This window comes from Peromyscus californicus, unplaced genomic scaffold, assembly GCF_007827085.1.
Source record: "Peromyscus californicus insignis strain IS unplaced genomic scaffold, ASM782708v3 Scaffold_11__1_contigs__length_118956290, whole genome shotgun sequence".
NCBI classification, from domain to species: domain Eukaryota; kingdom Metazoa; phylum Chordata; class Mammalia; order Rodentia; family Cricetidae; genus Peromyscus; species Peromyscus californicus.
In genome coordinates this window covers 113913178-113935750 of record NW_026294402.1, presented here as the reverse complement: position 1 = coordinate 113935750, position 22573 = coordinate 113913178, and the positions used below count along the sequence as shown (strand labels likewise).

The 22573-nt window shown below is 45.7% G+C and overlaps 1 protein-coding gene across 1 annotated transcript in view; it reads right to left on the bottom strand.

Moving 5' to 3' along the window:
• Exog (exo/endonuclease G) overlaps positions 1-21859 on the bottom strand; it is a 28840-nt gene extending 6981 nt beyond the window's left edge. The window contains 7 exon segments of the mRNA XM_052724136.1: positions 12172-12286; positions 14830-14906; positions 16187-16326; positions 19694-19843; positions 21492-21526; positions 21677-21828; positions 21830-21859. Coding sequence (XP_052580096.1) covers positions 12172-12286; positions 14830-14906; positions 16187-16326; positions 19694-19843; positions 21492-21526; positions 21677-21828; positions 21830-21859 — 699 coding nt within the window.
• Positions 21860-22573: the final 714 nt, after the last annotated feature.

Here is a 22573-nt window from a genome sequence, read left to right as displayed (position 1 = left end):
GTTAGTTGGTGGCTATCACTCTCATCTCTACGGCTTTCACCCCTGTATTTGGCTCCATGTTTCTTAATTAATAAGACTGCTTAGAAATCTGTCTACAAGAGTCAAACAAAGGTGAATATCGGGCAGGCCAGTTCTAACCAGTCTTTAAAATAATGCTACCCCAAAGAGCAGGACAGAGGAGGAAGGGTGCCACGAGCATGCACTAAATTTTCAGTGGGAAAAAGCTGTCATTTTCTCTTCATCTCATAATCAGAGCTTTTGACGCTCTACACAGTAGAAGTCAAAACAGCTGGCTTCAACATCCCAGTTCTCACAATAAAAACAGCCCTGGTTTAGCAAACTCACCAAGGAACAATAGCTAGCCTGTGAAGAAGTATCCATCAACGGAACTTTCTAGATCACTTCGATCGCAGCTCACTTCTTCTAGTTAAGCACGTGCAACTGCTTTTGCTTAGTTTCAAATGCTCCTGGACCATCAAACATTGAACTTCTAAATTATGCTGTCAAATCAGACACTTTGGAAAGGTAGCCACACAACGAGAAAAGGAGAAAACAAGTTGGCTGCATAGGCTGGCCGTACTCCTCCAATACACTTAAAAGCCTCATCTGTCACCTAAAAAACAAAAGCTGAATGTCCCTGATAAAATGTCCCTAGCCAGAGGAGCAGCCTGCAGTGTGCCTCCAAGCCCTGCCTTCGGTCAGCAGGTCTCCTCTCGTCAGACAGCCCTGGCTGCAGGCTCCCTGTCCAAGTAAGGCGGCAGCGAGATCAGAGCCAACAAAGGGGTCTTTTCTGATTTTACAAACTCCTATCCACACTGCACACAGCCCAGAACTCCATGGCCATCTACTGTCTGTCACACATTGCCACAACCAACTACAGGACTTCAGGGAAGACCCAACCACAGGAATGACACCTACAACGGTCTTTGAACATACTGAAAATGGTTGGTTGGGGCTCAGTACGGAGCGAAGTTTATGAAACTACACTGTCCACAGGTTCAAAATTCTTATCCCCAAGAGCGGCCAGCTCAACCAGGGCAAGTGAGCTTGTTAAAGCCAAAGGGCTGAGAAGGGAAGTTGTGCGTTCACACCAGGTTCACCAATCCCCAGTAGATGATACTAACGATGCTCAGGGGTCCTGAACCTGGCACTGACCCTCTAGCACAACATAAACTGGGTGATGGAGTAGGCTGTAATCCTAGCATCCAGGTGAAGGCAAGAGGATCAGAAGTTCAAGGCCACCTTTGGCTGTACACTTAGGGAGCTCAAGACCAGCCTGGACTATGTATCTCATTTTAAAAGGAAAAGGGAGGGGCAACAGTAAGTCAGGTCTTGAGCAGAGTACTACCTGAAGGGGGAGCCAATGCCCACAGCCTTCCTTATACACAGAATGTGGCAAGAGGCTAAAAGATGATGGGTAATAACAATACGGGGGTCTGGGGACTAGAACTAAGGGCATAGGGACTCTGGAGTCATACTCACAAAGAGGTGTAAGTTGAAATGAGCTTCAAATGCTTTACAGTGGCTGGGGACCCAGGGGTAAGCAAATCCTTGGTGCCACCTGGTGGGCTTCCCATACCACTGCAACACAGCACAAGAACCTCCGGCTCCCTGGAGAGCCTTCTACCATCCATTTCTACCTCCATTTCTACCTCCAAGGCTCCTTGTCCACAAACAAAAAGCTGCTTTCAAAAATATTTAACTGGCCATGTTCACTGGCTGCCAACCAGAACTTCTAATTGGTTCCTTTAATTCCAGCAAAAGGTGTAAGTGTTTGACATTTTACATTTCATGGCTTCACTTCATGGAAATGTGCCGTTTCTATACTTCTTGGGGTTTTTTAAGCTCACGCTAGCTGAAGGACCTCAGGAATGCGGAGCACCCCTCTATCACTCAGCTACATCTCAATCCTTGCCACTGTTCCTATTCAGAACTGGAACATGAGACTCTTCTAGTCATGACCTTCCCTATGAGTAAGTAGAAAATTAAATCAACTCATCATCTTGTCCGAGTCAGTCTACTTTGTTCTCAGCACATCTAAAAGAGACCATGCCTGTTTAGAAATTCAAAACCCACTGTTTCTTCCTTAAATTTGAGGCTTATAGCCTGGCGGTGGTAGCACACGCCTTTAATGCCAGCACCTGGGAAGCAGAAGCAGGTGGATCTCTGAGTTTGAGGCCAGCATGGTCTAAAGAGTGAGTTCCAGGATAGTCAGGGCTACACAGAAAAAAAAAAAAAAAAACCTGTCTCAAAATAAATAAATAGACAAACAAAACAACAATAAAAAAAATTGAGAAAGGTATATAAGGTGTGAAAACCAGGAACTAGAGCTGGTTAAGCTTTTGCCTGGCTAAGCTTTCAGGCTATGAGTAGCAGTTCAGCTGAGATCCATTTTGGATGAGGACTCAGAGGCTTCCAGTCTGAGGAAACAAGATCAGCTGAGGAACTGGAGAAGTGAGGAAGCTGTCTGTGGCTTGCTCTGCTTCTCTGATCTTTCAGCGTTCACCCCAATACCTGGCTTAGGTTTGTTTTCATTAATAAGACCTTTTGAGATTCGTGCTACAGTATGATGGTGCACACTTATAATCCCAGAACCTTGAGAAGTAGAGACAGGAGGATCAGGGGTTCAAGGACAGCCTGGGCTATAAGGGACACTGCTCATAACAGTAACAAAAAAGATTTCAAAATCCCCAAGACCTATAAAAAACTATTTTTATGGTGGATGTCATTCAAAAGACAGGTTTTGCAGAGGGATAGTGGGAGAACATGGGCTCCAGCAAGATTAGACCAGTTAAAGGTCAGCAGCCGGCTCAGAAAGAGAAACCCAGTTGGACATAAATGACTGTGGACGAAGGGTTTCTATATGGCTTAACACGAATCACACTTTTAATATCAGTACATCAGCAACAAACCTTTTCACAGAAGATTTGGATAAAAATGTTTTACAGAGGAGATCACTGCTGCTATTAAAATGCTCAGGAACCTTGAACTCTTGTCAAGGCTAACAAAAATTGGAAATCAACCAACTGGAAGTGACCAGAAAATACAACACACAGAACAGGTGTACAATGGACTCACATGTAAGTTGGTTATTTCCTATATACTGCCTGAGCTTGCTTCCTTTCTTCTAAGAGACTATATAACAACTTATCCCTGTCACAACCACAAAGTGCCCCCCAGTTCCAGAAGAAGTTGGCAAGAAACAATACAGGCTTAGCCTGCTACTTGTAATGTCGTAGTTATTACGTCTTGACTAAAGTTCTTAAGATAAATGTACGTAATGATACCATCCCAAAAGACAAGAAAGGAAGTCAGACCAAAAGAAGACTGCTGGGACACATCAAGAGCCTGAGCCCTTAAAATGCCAATCACATGAAAGACAGAAAGAAAGATGGTAGTTTGGAAAACATGGACTCCATCCACACTTAGGAAGACAGAAGGAATAGTGAGGAGACACAGGGGAAGTGAAGTCAACAGGAATGTTGGTGAGTCCTGTGTCACCAGAAAAGCCAGCAGACATCTGCTGGTAAAGCAGCTTGAACTAAACAGAGCCTCCACCTACTGGGCAACTGCTCCAGGCAGGGGGCAGATATGTAAATGAACAAGTTTCTCTAGACTTCCAGATTCCTGGGTCAGATTTCCGATTTTCTCTCTCCCTACGAGTAACTGGCAGAGATCTGGACTGAGGCTCCCGAGTGAAGGGCAGGCTGCTGTTACTGCTCCCGTACCGCCTCTCATCAGGTCATTTACAATGCGCAAATCTTCAGGTATGTTTCACATCTCTCTTGGAGTGGACGCATCAGAGAAAGCGCACGGACAGCCTCAGCTACACAAGGGTGACCCTGATTCAAGCTGTCAGAGGGTTCACTTCTCATAACATCACTGCTACTAATCCTCCCCGAGGCTCACACGTACTCAAGTTCTAGGGTGCTGTGATCCACTCCCCCATATTCTAGTGGACATTTCTGCCTGGCTGTAAGGAACCCTCTCGGCCCATTTTCTGTTATTTCTGCATGCTAGCAGATACTCCTGGCCTCTACCCACAGCGTCTTCCATTACTGATGGCCTCATGCTCTCAGTCCAGGTACTCGGTCGTCCCTTTGCCACAGACCTTTGGGAGCCTCAAAGGACAATGCTGATTGAGCATCAAGTGTGCAGACAGACAGATCCAGGTCTGGATCTCCCCTTTTCAATCACGAGCTGTATGACCTGGGCTTGACCCCACAATCCTGTTTCCTTGTGTGTAAAAGAACAACTGCTGCCGGGTGGTGGTGGCGCACGCCTTTAATCCCAGCACTCGGGAGGCAGAGCCAGGCGGATCTCTGTGAGTTCAAGGCCAGCCTGGGCTACCAAGAGAGTCCCAGGAAAGGCGCAAAGCTACACAGAGAAACCCTGTCTCGAAAAACCAAAAAAAAAAAAAGAACAACTGCTATGTGTTGAAAGGTATATGATGCATAGTTGTAAGTGTTGGCCCTCACTGAACGCCAGTGTGTTTGCTTCACTTCCAAAGTTTACGCACACACATGCTCCACTGCCCGCCCAGCAAACCTAGGTGTCCCCACGTTGGGTCTGTATGGTCTCTTGACGTAGCTTATGGCCAGAAACAAGCAGGAATCTAAAGTGGCCACGTGACTCAGAATCGCCATGCCTAACTGCCAAGCACCCCCTTGGAGACGGAGCTCACAGTTCATTCATACTGTTCCTTCAGAGGACTGGCTGTTCTCCAGGGCTGTTTAATGGGTGTCCCCATCCAAATACCATGAAAGGACACCACTGGACCCACAGGTGCCTGACTGGAATTGATGCTTCTAAAAGGTTCCACATGCTAAAGAACTGTCTGAATGTCTTACCTGGACATTCAGGTTTCTGCAACCAAGCCCCAGCCCTTCATCTCTTCTGCCTCTTCTACATAGATGTACTACTTACTGTTTCTCAGCACAGGCTGCCTCTCCCCACCCCACCTCTCCCCCCTCCCAGACTCACCGTCCCTCAGATGCACTTTCTTTAGTGAAATTCCAAGCTTACACAGGTATCTATGTGTACACACAAATACATTTTTTCCCCAGTTAAATCCTTTTTGTTGTTGTTTTTTCCTTTTATTGAAAATTATTGCTAGGCGGTGGTGGTCCAATCCTTCAATCCCAGAACTGGGCAGGCAGAGGCAATCAAATCTGAGTTTTGAGGCCAACCTGGTCTACAGAGTAAGTTCCAAGACAGCCAAGGCTATGCAGAGAAACTCTGTCTAAAAAGAAAAAAAAGAAAGACAGACAGGCAGACAGACTATAAAGAAAGAGGGCTGGAAAGATGGCTCAAAGGTCCTGAGTTCAATTCCCAGCAACCACATGGTGGCTTACAACTATCTATAAAGAGATCTGGTGCCCTCTTCTGGCCTGCAGGCAGAACACTGTATACATAATAAATAAATCTTGGGGAAAAAAAAAAGGAAGAAAGAAAATTTTTTTTTCTCACATAACATATTCTGATTATGGTTTCCTCTCCCTCTCCTCCTCCCAGTTCCCTCTCCTGGCATGCAGGCAGAACACTGTATATATAATAAATAAATAAATCTTAAAAGAAAAGAAAGGAGGCCGGGCGGTGGTGGCGCACGCCTTTAATCCCAGCACTCGGGAGGCAGAGCCAGGCGGATCTCTGTGAGTTCGAGGCCAGCCTGGACTACCAAGTGAGTTCCAGGAAAGGCACAAAGCTACACAGAGAAACCCTGTCTCGAAAAACCAAAAAAAAAAAAAAAAAAAAAAAAAAGAAAAGAAAGGAAAAGCAGGCTTCTAAGGAACAATAAGATAAAACAAAACTAGCACACTGGAATAGGGCTGTCTTAGTTGGGTTTCTACTGCTGGGAGGAGGCGAGGGCCACTCTTACAAAGGAAAACATTTTACTGGGGCCGGCTCACAGTTCAGAGGTTTAGTCCATTATGGTCATGATGGCAAGAACGGTGGTACGCAGGCAGACATGGCGCTGGAGAGGGAGCTGAGAGCCCTGCATCTGGATCCACAGACAGCAGGAAAGGAGAGTTACCCACACTGGGCCTAGCTTTAGCATCTGAGACCTCCAAGTCTGCCCCCAATGACACACTTCCTCCATTAACACAAGACCTACTCCAGCAAGGCCACACCTCCTAATAGTGCCACTCCCGTGAGCCTCGGGGGTCATTTTCTTTCAAACCACCACAAGGACAAAACAAACAAACAGAAGGGAAAGAGCCAAGAAAAGGCACAAGAAACAGATACAGATGCAGAGACCCATTCATTAGCACACTTAGGAATCCCACCAAAACACAAAACTGGAAGATGTACTCTATACACAAAGGACTTGTAGGGTTAAAAAGAGAGAGAGAGAGAGAGAAATATATATGAATAAAATAAAGAAATAAGATTAATTTTTTTAAAAAGCCCACACACGACATTAGGAGGCAGGGAATCCTCAACATGCAATACAGTTGGTTATTGGTTGACCATCTACTGCTGGGCCTACAGCCTGTTTCCCAGTGAAACTCCCTTGGAGAAAACTAAATTTTTATTTGCATGTGGTTATCAACTGAAGATACCTCCTGGGTTAGGGATGGGGCCAACTAAATTCTTAAAATAGCAAAAGTTTCTTTTCCTAATTTAATTACTAACAGACTGTATCTTGGGTTTAAATGTTTAGTTGGAGTCAAGTTTGACCTGGAAAATAACACCCAAACTAGCTAAACCTACATTACTATAGAGAAATCCACTAGTGAAAATAAGAACATTAAATCAGAAGTCACAAGGCAGGTCTCTGAGGAAGATAAAAACTAGACAACTAGAGGACCAAGTCTTGTCAACACTCAATTTCTGTATATATACATGACATATGAGAGTGGCCAGGGCTCACACAGTCCTTTCCCAAAAACCACAGCAAAGAAAGGTCTTCCAAACAGTGAGCACTAAAGGTAGAGAATTTCGCCCTACTCTTTGGGGCTCTCTCCACCCACTATAAAAAGCTAAAAATAAATGTGGTAAACACACATGACAAGCAAAACAGCAGAGAGAATACTCCAGAGTCAACCTGTCATGCAGACCTCAGAAGCAGGGCTCCTAGAGACGTACTGTGCCACAAAAGCAATGGCCTTGTTCTCACTCAAGAATGAAGCTAACACTCTCTAAAGGAACGCTTCTCAAACCCTATGGTCCATGTCAAACTCCCTAGAGAGAGCTCATCAGGCATGTAAATTCTGGAACACATTCCTAGAGTTTTAGGATTAGCAAAGAGTAGAAAGTTTACCTACATTGCCTCTTCTAGAAACAGGCTGAACCCTAATATAACACAAGAGAGAATATAAGAAAAGGGGCTTAGGGAACTTAAGACTAAGTAGACCTAAGCTAAGTGTAATAAAAACACACAATAACTAAGACTGCTCATGAGTTTACCAGTGGCCCATCACCAAATTATCATTCCCCTTGAAATATGCTGTCAGCTTTGGACCTCCCTCCCACCTCCTCTCCTCCTACTTTCTGACTCCTGATCATACTTCAGACCTCAGGCTAACTGTACCAGGGTGTGGACCTCCAACTGCCCCTCCCAGCTACACTCATGGAGCTCATTCTAGCTCTAAGTCCATGTGTGCTAACGACTCCAAGCTGATCTAGACACCAAGCCTGTCCTCTGAGGTCCAAACTCACGCATCCTGCCTACTGGGCACCTCTGCGTGGTCATCAAATCTTAAAATAACAAAGCGTAACCCCCAAAAGTCTCTTCTTTGGTTGTTACCATCTCAGATGGAATGTGACTCCTTCCTCCTCCCCCAAAGGAAGCCCCAGGAGGCCTGGCCTCACCACCCCTTGCGCTGGAGTGGTGTTTCTCTCAGAGCTCCACTAGCTGCTCGACCACCGTCAACTCCCATTTCCACTTGTTCTCAAAAGCAGCTAGCCAAACTAGGTTTTGCAAACGTAAACCAGATCACACCATCCTCCTGATCAAAACCCTGCAGGAGCATCCTGTCTCCACCCAGTCCAGGCTTCTCCCATCTTCCCCACCCTACCTCCTCCTCACCACCAACTGCTGTCACACTGCAGAGCACCGCTCCCTGAACATCAAGTTCGGCTTCTCTCTCACTCCAACCACTTTTCTGCACAGCTGGTACTTACCCCAGGTAACAACCCGACTTTTTCTCCCTCTCTCCTCCCCCATGATCCTTTACCATTCACTTTTCTATATGGCCCTTGTTTGCCTTTTTACTCTAGAAGCACCCAAGAGCTATCCCAGGTATACACTAGACACTTAATAAAAGCGTGAACAGCTTAGGCATATGGTGTACACTGCAGTCCCATCCTCTTGGGAGGCTACCATAGGAGGATTGCTTGACCCCAGTAATTCCAGAACAGCCTGGGCAATTCAGCAAAACTGTCTTTAAAGGTAAGTAAACAAACATACTGAATGAAAGAAGAGGAGGAGAAAGCTGGGGAAGGAACAGAAAGTTAAAGGGATCCAAGAATAGTATCTGAGAAAGCTACCGGTTTCTCTTTTTGAAAAGAGTATGACATTAAATGACCTGAACCATCTGAACTAGAAAGTGAAAGTGCATCACTACACTCTTAAAAACTGCAGCCGTGGCTCCCTGTCACCTTCTCCCTCCACTCTGTGTCCTGTTCTTTGTTGTCACACGTGTCTCTCAGGGGGCACAGGCATGACACAGAATTCTGTCTCTTCCCACAGATCCAAACACACGACTTACATACGCAATACTGTAAATGCTGGTTTTGTATTTTCAACAGACCTGAGAGTATAATCTCAAGGACCAACAGAGGCTGGACAGGAATACAAAAGAGGGAAACGCCAGAAACTGCTGAAGCTAAGGCAAGAATGTGTGTTCTGGCCGGCAGTGGTGGCGCACGCCTTTAATCCCAGCACTTGGGAGGCAGAGGCAGGTGGGTCTCTGTGAGTTAGAGGCCAGCCTGGTCTACAGAGTGAGTTCCGGGATAGCCAGGGCTGTTACACAGAGAAACCTGTCTTGAAAAAACAAACAAACAAAAAGGACCACTAGGCTCCATAAATTAATAGGGACATGGAAAGATACAGGCTCAGAAGCCCAGAAAAGGACCTAAGACAAATAAAGCTTTAAGGTAAAAACAAAAACCAAGACCATCACTCAAAATACACCCTTCAGGAAGCTGACCCTGACTGATCTCACGAATCTGATCACTGTGAGGAGAGCTGCTGGGTCTCTTGAAGCTCTTCAGGCTACTTGACCACACTGAACATCATCAACCACTGATAAACGAACAGCCAAGTCACACCACTGGCAGCATCACATGTTCCAGCGTAACGAAAACTGAGAACAGAGGGAGACACAGCATCTTTCTGTTTTTTCAATTCTGAACTTCAAAAAGACTTTGTAAATGCTCCAAGAACTCCATTACTCACCTAAGCCTACCAACTGTTAACATTTTCCTTGATTTCTTTACCATTCTCTTTTCTGTTGTCCCTAAACTTACTTAAACTAAGTCACAGACCACTCCTTGATCCTCCAGGATGTACTGTCTTCTTACAGAGGCATTCACTTACACAGTCACAGACAATTACCAAAACCAGGAAATTGAGTACAATCATCTAGTCTCCAAACCTCAAATGTAGCCAGCTGTCCCCGAACATTACTCAGCAGCCTTGTTTTCTGCCTCTAAGGCCACAGTGCAAGTTCTGTCTTCATCTCAGTTACTAAAGGGCGGCAGCTGGTTCCCCAACCTGTGTTCGGACACGCCTCTCTCTTTGATAAAGCCTCCCCTGGGCTCCGCCCACCCCTTCCACACAATGGGACTGAATGTTACACATTTCTGCAGAGATATCTTTTCTCCTCCACATAGCACACCACAAGTAAGTGCCACTGCTAGAGATACTAACCTTGGTCACTTGGTTAGGAAGGTAAGTCATCATTTCTCACCTTTTTGATCATTAAATGACTTATGGGTAGGTGAGTGCACCCCTATTCCTCACAGAACTGCTGCCCACACTCTGCCACCAACTGATGATTCCTGCTTGAGTCACTTGTTACTGTGATGGCTGCAGAATGCTCCTTACAGCTTCCACTCCTGCCAATTCCCTGGCTGACATCAGTCAGGAATGTCCCCTGCAACCTGTGTATTTACCCACCAGTGGTATTCCGACCTAACCCCACAGGGACACACTCCACTTGGCTTTCACATTTAGTCACATTTAGTGGGAGCTCCTTCCAGCTCCTTCCTGTGCCCTTCCGACAGGTCTGTTTGAGCACTTCCTTGCCTGGGGACAAGATGTTCCACTTTTGTGCTTTCCCTACACAGACTACTCTGGAGGGAACCAGTCGCTTCTCTAAAGTGCTGAGGCCATTTAGCAAGAGGTGATTTCTAGAAAATAAGATCTGCCTGTGGCTAAAAGCCTATATCACTGCTTCTAAGCCCTCTCAGGACAAAGTAGGTCACACACTTTTATAAGCTGTAGTTTAGAAAATCATATCCAGCAAGAAAAGCAATACATTAAATGTATATTTTTCACTATTGCATTTGAACAACACAGGTAACAGAAACACCATGCCAATATATATACATACATATATGGGTTTGGTTTTTTTTATCTTTTTGCGTGTTGTCTTGGTTTTGGGGGAGGAGGGTTGTTATATTAGGTTTTTGGGTTTTTTTGAGAACAAACTTAAAGCTGGATGGGTAGAAAGGGGGGGATCTGGAAGGACTTGGGGGAGAAAAAGGATATGATCAAAATATATTTAAATTTAAAAATTGTTTTAAATAATAAATATAATTAAGAAAGAAAAAACTACATAAGACACCGAATTAAGAGTCAATTTTGCCAGGCGGTGGTGGTGCATGCCTTTAACCCCAACACTCAGGAAGCAGAGCCAGGAGGATCTCTGTGAGTTCGAGGCCAGCCTGGGCTACCAAGTGAGTTCCAGGAAAGGTGCAAAGCTACACAGAGAAACCCTGTCTCAGAAAAAAAAAAAGTCAATTTTTCCCTTTATACTGAGTAAAATTTTATTACACAGCAAGCTATTTACATAAATCTCTCAACTTCACAAAACAAAACACAAGTAAAACTGTAAGTTAACCATTTCAGGTGGTTTATAGCCACCAGACTTTTTGGTGGTGAGAGTAAGAGGCGCCAGGCAAAGCCAAAAATAATTAATACATCAAAATAATTAATTACATCAAAAACAACAGGCAGCTCTATGCGTTTGGGTCTAAGATTTTTTTTTTTTTCTGAGACAGGGTTTCTGTATACTCCTGGCTGTCCTGGAACTTACCATGTAGACCAGGATGTTCTTGAACTCAGAGATCCACCTCCCTCTGCCTCCTGAGTGCTGGGATTAAAGCCATGTGCTCCACCAACACTTGGCAAATTCTAAGATTATTTTAAAAAACAAAACAACAACAACAACAAAACCCCTAAAATTAAATTAGCAATTTGGCCAGAAGAGAAATCTGAAACGAATTAGTCTTAAAGAACAAATTCTTCTGCCCTCCGTCCCCACCACTCAGAAGGACTGGACATCATGACCGGAAGAAGTCCCCCGCAAGCAACTTTAAAGGACAGTGAAGCAGGCTGTCCTGGGAACCTGGTGAAAGCATCAGGTGCTGACACCGCACGGCACATCTGGTCTAGACAGAATCACAGCCCGTGACCTAGCCAGCATTCACTAAACGCCTGCTCTGTTCCCTCCAAACACTCCACCTCTTGCCCTGCCCTGTGTGGACCACAGTACCTGCACAATCCTCAGGGGGCCTCTCCATGAAGAGATCCAGTCACACTGTGTTGGTAGAACACTCAGCCCTGCTAATGCACTACTGTAAAATGCTCCAGAACTCCCCAACACTGGAGCCTTCCACAGCAGTACTTAGTCTTTCATGTCTCTAACATCACTAAAAGCTCTCATACGCTTAGCCTGTTTCCTGCTCTCCGTAAGTATTCCAGCGTCTTGCACATTAAAGAAAGAAAGAAAAAAGAAACTTTAACACAGTAGGATGTTGAATGTCTTCTTTTAACTGTAAGCTTCTTCAAGTCAATGACTGTTTTTTACTGATCCCCTACTCCTATAATCCCAACAGGTGCCCAGCAAATAATGCTGAATAAATGAAATTAAAAACAGAGCATTGAATGAGATTATGAGTTCATGGAACAACATAAGCTTGAATGTTACAAGTCCCTACCTGGTAACTAACTGTTTTCTTTCCATCACTTCTAGTATGAGGTAAGGTTAATGGTCCTGATACTATCCAAACATCTTCAAATCTCTCCGTCAGCTCACGACAATACATTTCTATTCTGAAAAACAAATCAAAATATGTTACATGTTCACAAGCATACATGTAAGAAAGCAGCAAGTCACCCAGTCCCTAGGAAAAACACCAAGATCTCATTGAAGAAATTAACTTAGGGATGTCCATAGTGGCACACACCTTTAGTCCCGGCACCAAGGAGGCAGAAGCAATTAGATCTCTGTGAGTTCAAGGTTAATCTGGTCTACAAAGAGTTTCAGACCAGCCAGGGCTACACAGTGAGACCCTGTCTAAAAAAATTTTAAAGCCAGTAGGTGGTAGTACACATCTTTAATCCCAGCAGCACTCAGGAAGCAGAGGCAGGCGAATCTCTCAGTTTAAGGCCAGTCTGGTCTACAAAGTGAGTTCCAGGACAGCCAGAGCTACACTGGAAAAACCAAAAAAAAAAAAAAACCCCACCATTTAAAGCAGTCTTTTGAACTTCAAACTATTTAAAAAAAAAAAAAAAAAATCAAATCAGGCATGATGACGCACACCTTTAATCCCAGCACCCAGGAGGCAGAGGCAAGAGGATCTGTATAGGTTAGAGATCAGTCTTATCTACATAGTGAGTTCCCGGCCAGCCAAGGCTACGAAGTATCAAGACTGTAGCTATGCAAGCTCATCCCATCTGAAGCTGAAGGTAAGATTTACACTGAAACGTCTCTCAGACCGTCTCCTGCACTTACCTGTGAAAGTCAAATGCTAAACTGCAATTCCCTAAGCGATGGCAATTTCTAGAACACGTTATCATCAAAGACTGCTGGAACCAAACAGTCATTCCATTTTCACTTGGCACCAGAATGTATCTTTCCTAAAAGGCTAAAGACACTAGGAGCACAGACTCCCTTACTAGCTCAACACAATGAACTCAGGTTCTGGCCGCCCCATGCGGCACCTGTCCTAGTGGAAACCATCTACACAGGACAGGGCTGGGGCAGAGACACACACCCATCAACACGGCAGTGATATGCACTCATCATACTGCACTTGGACGACATCTACACCAGCCACCATGCCCCTGAGTTTCTTTTACAGTGCAGATTCCTCCCAGTTCCCGGTACGTTCTCCTCCTTACAAAGATCTCCCTTGAGAAAAGAAAATGTAAAAGGTTCCCACAGGTGTGCAATCAGCAAACACAACATGGAAGGGGTAAGAAAAACACCCCAGAGCTTTAACAAGTTGGAAGGAAAAGCTTTACAGGGAGTGCAAAGGTCCACGAGTTAAATCTGAACCTTAATTGGGTCCTAACAGCAACAAGACCCTCGGGGGAATGAACACTGTAAAGCTGGTGCCAAAGAGTTACTGTTAATTTTTTAAGTACAATAGTATTGTGGGTTACATTTAAAACAACTCTTTTCTCCTAAAAATACAATTTATAGTGACATATATTATAATCTGAGCAAGGGGTAGGGGTTACAGTACACAATGAAACAGATGTTTCATGGTTGGTCACTAGTGAAGTCTTTACAGATTTCTCTCATGGTTTTTATGTGTCTGTTTGCACACAAGCACATTGGTGCGGGTGCCAGAGGCCAGGAGAGGTGTTAGAACCCCTGGAGCTGGAATTACAGGCAGCTGTGGCCTAGCTGGTGCGGATGCTGAGAACCAAACTCCTGCCCTTTGCAAGAGCAACATAAACTCTTGACCACTGAGCCGCCTCTCTGGCCGCTGGGCTTTTAAGTATAGGGCATTTTCTTAATGTTTATTTTTTAAAATTTGTCTTTTTATGTGTGTGTTACCTGCATGTACGTAAGTGTACACGTGAGAATCTGAAGAGGACACTGGGTTCCATGGTGATACAGAGTTGTCAGCCATCACATGATGCTGGAAACTGAACTCAGATCCTGTAGCAGAGCAAGCAGTGCTCCAAGTGCTCCATCTCCCCAGGTTTTTTTGTTTTGTTTTGTTTTGTTTTTAGTGGTAGGGATGGAAGCCATGGCCCCTGACCATGTGAAGCAAGTAGTCTACCAATGAGCACACCTGTAGCCTGATTCTGAACCATAAAATATTATATAGGATAGCACACTGCCCAAAACCACCTCAGCCAGTGCTAGTCTCAGATGCCTGGGGAGACCACTTGACAGAACTCAACCATGTCCAAAGAAAGCAGAAGGCACAGACGTTTCCGTTTCCACCACTAACATAGTTAACGGCTGTGTTGAACTGTACATGCCAAACTGTGCTCCTGGAAAGCTCAGAAAGAGGCAGGTGTGGTGCTGCACACCTGCCACCCCAGAACTTTCGAGGCTGAGGAAGGAGAATCCCAAGCTGGAGGCCAGCCTTGGACCTGACAGTGCCCACAAAGAGCTCAGGAACAAAGTGCCTTCCCTGGACACGCTGCTCAGTTACTATCAGGAATATTCTTTTCAGCAGTTTCTCTCAAAACCTGACAAGCAGAAGCAAATGCTCAAAGAGGCAGGCTATCTTCTGAAGGCTGTTCTCCCAAATACAGCAAAGAGACTGACTGGCCCTTCAGACTGGCATCTCAAGAGCAAGAGACAGCACATACATGCCAACAGTCTGTCACCAACCACCGTCCGCACCTACCTATTCCAATAGCCAGAGTTATTGTCGAAATTCTGAGGCACGATGTTAGAAAGGTAAAAGGTTTCTGCCATGGCTTTCTGTGAAAAAAAATGAAAACGCGTGTTATTCCAGCATGCCTTCCCTTCTGAAGCCCCACAAGCAGATGCAGATCGCCCCATATTAACGCCTACAGGTCTACTCATCAGTGCTGGAATCCGCTCACATCAGGCAATCATGCTATCACCCATCTACAGCCCCAAGCCAATAATACTTAGTTAGATAAACACAGACATAAATAGCCCAAGACAGAAAACTCTGTCATTATGCAAAATAACTCCAGGGCCAGTGAAATTGCTCAGCAGGTAAAAGGCATGCTGCCCCTGATCTGGTGCCCAGAACTGATATAAAGGTGACAGGAAGGAACCCACAAAGCTGTCCTCTGGCTTCCACAGACAATCCATAAACACACCTAATACACACAAAATAATTTTAATTAAAAAAAAAAGGGGGCTAACCCTGCCTTAAAAAAATTAATTTTTAAAAAGACTATAAGCTGGGTACATGGCTCATGCCTATCATCCCAGCGCTTCAGAAGGGGAAAGCAGGGGATCAGGAACTCAAGGTCATCCTAAGCCACGTAACGGGCTCTAGGTCTGCCTGTACTACATGAGTGTCTCAAATAACAGTAACAACAACAGTAACAGAAAATAAGAACTATAATGTAAGTAGTTCAGTGTGTCTGGCTTTTCTTACCATTTATAACATCCAAAAGCATGTTTATACGCTCCAAGGACTAAAAGCCTCCAAAGAAAGCTTGAGAATAAATTCTGGCTTTAAGCCTCTGGAGGAAAAGCCAACTCTCAGGAATTATATTTAAGAGATGTGAAAAACAACAAAACATTTCGTTCAAAAGTGGCAGAGAAACATCCTCTTCTCCCCGTTTCCAGCCACCATAAACTCGCTCACTTGGCAAGTCTGATCTACACACACAAAGCTCTGTACCAATGTCTGTAGCCAACAGCTGCTATCACCACGCCCATCTCGTCAAGGGTGGTTCTAGCCTGGCAGTCACTGGACCAGATGGACTGTCACTTTGTTTCAACTTTTCTACCACTCTCAAACTTTTCAAACTGAAAATGCCTTAGGATCTGGGGTGTGGCTAGGTGGTAAAATGTCAGTTTATATGCACAAGTTAAAATTAAACGTGAAGGGACAGAAAAACGAGCAGCTTCAAATCCTAGTGGCTTTCCAGCCCCCTTCACATTTAGAATTTAGTTTTTAGAGGCAAGAGACAGACAGACACCGACATTCTCAAGCTTTATAAGTTGGTTCCTAGATCATCAGGCACACATCCTCATCCTCTCAAAAGTATTCCTACACTGGAAAACTTGTTATTTCCTGCTGGGGCCATATGTCCTCGTGACCAGCCACTTCCAACATAGTCCTCATTGAGGGCACTGAAGGTTGAAGGGACACTGGGATCAGGCTTGAATTTACAATGTTTTCTGTCCGCGTCACCTGAAGAAAAACACACAAAATGGTTATCTATGGGTCCTCTAAGGCAGGCAAGTTGGCTACTGTGGGAAGGCATCCCTTCAAGCAGCTGGTATTACGGACCACATGCATGTCTCAAGTTCCTAAAACAGTTTAGATATTTCATCTGAGCAAGGCTTGGTCTAGGACAGGATGCTTCTCATACAGTGGAGCTATCGCTCACATTCTGACTCTGGCCTTTCCAGTTAAAGTAAACCACCCTGGACAGAACGCAGGTGAGAACAAGGAGGTAGTAAGGGGCACAGAGAGCTCCACACCAAACAAACGTGTACCAGAACCATCAAGTGACTCACAGCGGCTCTGACAGCATGCACAATACCTGCACCAGGTCAAACCAGACAAAAGCCCAACAGAGGGGAGGGAGCCACAAAGCCCCACTTCTCATGGAGGAGCCATTGGCAACTGAGGGCTACTGGGAGAGGGAGTCAGTTTTCTTCAAGAATCTGCCCCTGAGGAGTTACCCACGTGCCAATAGATGATCTGACACCCAGACACATACTGGCAGCACTGGCCTGGGGGGTTGGTTTAAAAAAAAAAACACCTGAAACTAGGAGGGAATAGTGGTGAAAGGGACAGGGAAGAAACTGAAGGAGACGGAATATGGGTGGGGTGGACTTATCAAAACCCGTTATACGCATATAGGAAACTCTCCAACAATAAGAAAATAGGCCCCTAGCTGTGCGGTGGTAGCACATGCCTTTAATCCTAGCACTTGGAAGGCAGAGGCAGGTGGATCTCTGAGTTCGAGGCCAGCCTAGTCTACACAGTGAGTTCCAGGACAGCCAGGGCTACACAGAGAAACCCTGTCTGGGGGGGGGGGGGGGGGGGGGGGGGGGGGCACTTGTATATTGTTTTACAAAATTATATTCTGACAAATTTACTTGTACTGAATTAATGAATAAAGGAAGGAAGATGTCTTATGTCTGCCTATTGCCTCTTAAACCATGACAAAATAAACATCTAAGGTAGGAGCTCCACTCAGAATACCTCAAAGAGATTTCTGAGTAGGACAAGTGTTTGAAAATAAGTGGTGCTTTGCGTGAGAATGGCCTCCACAGGTGCATGTATCTGCATGCTTAGTCCCCAGTTGGTGGACTGAGAAGGGTTAGGAGGTGTGGCCTTGCTGGAGTGGGTGTGACCTCATTGGAGTAGGTGAGTCACTGGGAGTGGGCTGTGAAGTTTCAAAATCTCATGCTAGGCCCAGGCTCTTTCTCTCTCTGTCTCTCTACCTGTGGATCAGGATGGAGCTCTCAGCTACTTCTCCAGCACCATGCCTGCATGCTTCCAGCCACTCTCCCCATGAGGATAGCAGACTCACCCTCTGAAACTGTAAGCCAGCCCCAATTAAAAGCTTTCTTTTTATAAGAGCTGCCTTGGTCATGGTGTCTCTTCACTGCATGGGAACAGTGACTGAGACCAGTGTTTATAAGCAACTGAGTTAGCTGTACTTTACCTCCTCAAAACTACCCAACTCACGGGTTTACAATGGAAAGAATTGCTTTCCTCATACCTATCTCAAAAGGATCAAATAGCAGGATAAAGTTAATAAAATTAAAATTCTTCCATTATTTTAACTTATTAAGCTTGAGTATAAATCAAATGGATTTATGGGACACAAAGTTACAGTTAAAAGCTACAGATACAGCCATGTAAAGATTTGATGCCAAGTGTGAGGACCTGAGTTTGGAGCCCCAGAATCCATGTAAAGCCAGATATGGTAACACACATCTGTAATCCCAGCTCCTAGAGCAAGATACAAAGTGGAGACAGGAGAATCCCCAGAAGCTGGAGGCAAGTTAGCCTGGAAAACAGGAACAAACAGGAAACCTTGATTCTAATGAGGTGAAAACAGGAAAACTAACTCTGAGGTTGTCCACAGTGAACAGGTGCAGGTCCACCCTGCACACACACACAGTGAACTGGTGCAGGCCCACCTTACACACACACACACAGTGAACAGGTGCAGGTCCACCCTGCACACACACACACACACACAGTGAACAGGTGCAGGCCCACCCTGCACACACACACAGTGAACTGGTGCAGGCCCACCTTACACACACACAGTGGATCACTGCAGGTCCACCCTGCACACACACAGTGGTCCGGTGCAGGTCCACCTTGCACACACACACACACACACACACACACACACACACACACACACAGTGGATCACTGCAGGTCCACCCTGCACATACACACAGTGGACCACTGCAGGTCCACTCTGGAGATGCATGACACACATGCACACACTCACAAAAATTAGGATCAATTTTCAACTTCTACAATAGTTTCCTCTTGAACAAGGACATTCTAAGGTCCCAGCTACGCTACTGGGTTTGTAAGTCCTGGAAAGGTATACGCTCATCCTGATATCAGCATTTTAATCCTCACAGACAGCACACTTTATCATTTTGTGTGTGTGTGTGTGTGTGTGTGTGTGTGTGTGTGTGTGTGTGTTCTCATGGAAGCTCCAAGACTCAGGTTAGCCTGTGCGAGGGCCTTCACCTACTGCGCAATCTCGCCAGCCTCACAGCACACATTTAAAGTGAAGGAGAGATAATATACAGACCTTCCATCAATGATAAATCACAAAACAGGGATGAAACTGCCACGGTAAGTGGGGTGTAGTGGGGCATCCTTGTAATCGAGGACTTGGTAGATGTAAAAGCATCAGGAGTCCAGGGTTATCCTCAGCTAGGTAGATCGATAAACTGAGGCTAGCCTGGTCTACATGTCTTAAAAAAACTATAGCAGAAAAAAAATACTATCATTAAAATAGTAAAAAGTTACTGTACCATCAATTTATTTTAGTTATTTATTTTTTTGAGGCAGGCTCACAGTATAGCCCTAGCTGGCTGAGAACTCATTTCTATAGAGGCTGACCTTGAATTCCTAGGCACACCTGCCACTCCTAAGATTGAAGCTGTGCACCACCACACCCAGCAACACAATTTTAAAGACTACCTACTACAGACCATTTGCTCTAGCCTTGGCTGTATCCCCACAGCTTGGCGTCACTGTACAAGCACACTTAGTAGGCGTTTAAACAAGACCTGTTGAGGTAGTAATGATGCTCACTGCATCAGTATTTATGATGGAGCCTTGAAACTCAAGTGTTGAAATACAGATGTTCCCAGTCCCTGAAACAGCTGGGAAGGGTCTTGGCACTCCTCCAATACTAAGCTTGATCCGTTTAATAAGAGAGCAAAATAAACATCATTTTCTATGTGTTGTGAGGTGCAAAGGTTGAAAATATTATCAACAATCCCCTTACTCTAAACTTGGAAACCCTTTCACCAGTACCTGAACTTTGTTCCAACCACCTACCTATGATCTTGTCCTTGGATATATGTTCAAGAACCCATCTGGGCACCCGTTTTGCCTGGTCATAAGACAAGGCATGATTAGTATAACGCCTGGTCTCTGTTCCAGTTAAAGGAAATCCAAACTGTTCCAAGACTATTTTTTCTGCAGATTCTGAGAAAGAAAAAGAAAAAAAAGGGGGAGGTGAATAAAAACAAGTAATTAGTAACTCTTATTAAGAACAAAAGGTCAAAGACAACAGTGATAACTAAAAGCAAATGGCTCAAAGGTCTCTCCAGGGAGTGTGATTCCCAGTGCTGGGGATAGAAGGGTCTAATCAAACAGACCTCACTTTTGCAGTTATTTATTAAGTCAAAGAAAACAGTTTAGCAAAATCCTCCTCTGCCTACATTCTGCTATGTATTCACAATAAGCTTCAACTCCAGGGTGTGCATTTGGTTTAGGTGCTGGGGAATGAACTCTGGGTCTCACTCACGCTAGACAAGAATTCCAACAGGGCCACATTCCCAATCCTTTGACTTTTTACTTTGAAACAGAGTCTCACTACATTTCTCAAGCTAACTGAACTCACTCTGTGGCCCAGGCGGGCCTTGAACTTTTGCTCCTCCTACTTCTACCTACTACCCGCCAAGTTTACAGGTATGTGCTGCCATACTCAGTCATAACTTAAAGAAAGGCCTGGTGTGCAGGGTGCAGGCAGAGCATAGCCCAGCAACAGCTGTGCACACACTAGAGGCCCTAACTTCAATTCCTGGTACCAAACAGAAATACAAACCCGATCTTACTAGTTTTCCAAATCTGTCTGCACCTCAAACTGTAAGGAGACCGCAGAGGAAAACATCATGCCGCTGCAGCTATCAGTCAGTGATAAAACTGGATGGGAAAGGTCTTCATACTTAAGGAGACAAAAATGGCCATAATTTTAGTTTTTCATCATCACAGTATCTCATCTGCCAGGCTAAGTATTCATTTTGTTTTCCTAAAGACCATAATTCCATGAGTGGGAGCACACACCTGTTACTCCAACAAGTTTGATGCCTGGCTGGGTCACAATGAGACCTTGACTCAAAGAAAAAAAAAACAACCCACTCAAACCATCCCTCGCTAAAACTCCCCAATGTTTTAATACAAGGAAAGACTGATAGGTATGCTGCAGGAAGACTGGGAAAGTGGTACTTTCTCCTAGTGGAAAAAAACCAAGCACACGCTCAACAGTGAGCCGGGTACCAGTCACTCCTTCCTCCCCATGCCTTCCCAAGCACCAACCGCCGGGGTATTCCTCTGGCACAATGCAAGTATCAAAGAAGCAGGTTGTCCTCATGTCCTGGAATGAGATGGGCCTGTAGGTGCCCCGGGAACGTAAGGATTTACATACTTGGAAAACTGGGTAGCAGACAGCCTTCATGGAAACTCCTTCACACATACTTGCTGGGATGGTTAATGTCAATTTGATAGAATCTAGAATCACCTGAGAGAGAGGCCTCTGGGTATGCCTAGGGGGGTGGATCACCGCTGTATTCATTGACGCGGGGACCCCCAGCTTAACAGTGGGCGGGGCCGTTCCCGGGCTGGGAATCCCACTCTGTGTGGATGGGAGAGAAGGGGGCCGAGCAGCAGCAAGCCTTCGTTCCTGTTTCCTGATTGTGGGAGCAATGTGGCCAGCTGCTTCGAGCTCCTTCCTCGCCATGATGGGCTGCACCTCGAACTGGGAGCTAAAACAAGCCCTTCCCTGAAGCTGCTTCCGTCGGGTCCTGGTTTTTGTTTGCTTTTTGTCACAGCAAAAAGAAACTAAGACACTTACTGAAGGCCAATTCTGTACCAGGTACTGTGCTGCACCTAAGGTGGAGAACAAACAGAGTCTCAGCTCGAGGTGGAGCTAAGGATGGAGGGCGGTGACTTGCGAACCCGCAGAGCGAGGTGAAGACTTGGGCGGGAGAAGGGGCGGGTGGGGCCGAGCCCGGGGATGGAGCCCGCCCGCAGACTCACCGTGCGGGGATCCCGCGTCCCGGCTCCGGAGGAACTGCAGCGCCGTCAGCCCAGCTCCCGCGGCGCCCACCACAGCCCCGGCCAGGAAGCCATTCAGAAACCGCCGCGAGCCCCTGAGACGGGAAGCGAAGCTCTTCGCAGCCATAACTCCGGAGACGCCAGCACTTTGCCTCTGCCGCGCATGCGCACACCGAGGGCCCGAAGCCAGGATGGCCCAATCGCAAGCACGGGAACGCGGCACGCACGCGCGATTTGGAGCCGCCGCCCAGAGCCCTTCGCAGCTGAGGGCCTCGTGCGCCCCCTGGTGACCAGCTGGAGCAGGCGCGCCTGCCTCCATCCCCGGTCCGAGCCAGGGATGTGACACTGAGTTGTGTCATGCACTGTCCTCAGAAAATACCTTTAGTCTCCTTTAATAGTGAGTAAACACGTTCTCATGATCCAACTCGGTGTGATTCCAAAACCTGTTCCACATTGGATCTGTTTGCAACGCCTGGCTTCAGAGTCAAAATGCACACACATTTTGTGTCTGTACCTCCGATCGAGTTTCTTGGCAAAACAGTACTCCATGGTAACCTGAGACTCTGGACCAGAGCTCAGAAGTTTAAGTCCCTGCCAAACTACTCAGGTGTGCCACTCCATCATGTCTCCGCTTTTAATTTGTGTCCGAGCCAGCAAAACTGCTTATCTGGTAAGGGTGCTTGCCACCAAAACTGACGACCTGAGTTCAATCCCTGGAACCCACTGGATGGAAGGACAGAACTGACTCCTGAAAGCTGACCTCTAACCTTCTTAGGTGTGCCCTTGCCTTCCTGAATGCACAGGTATGCACAGCCAGACATAAACAAACAAATGTGATAAAATTGTAATCAGGTTTGGTGGAGCTGATCCATAATCCAA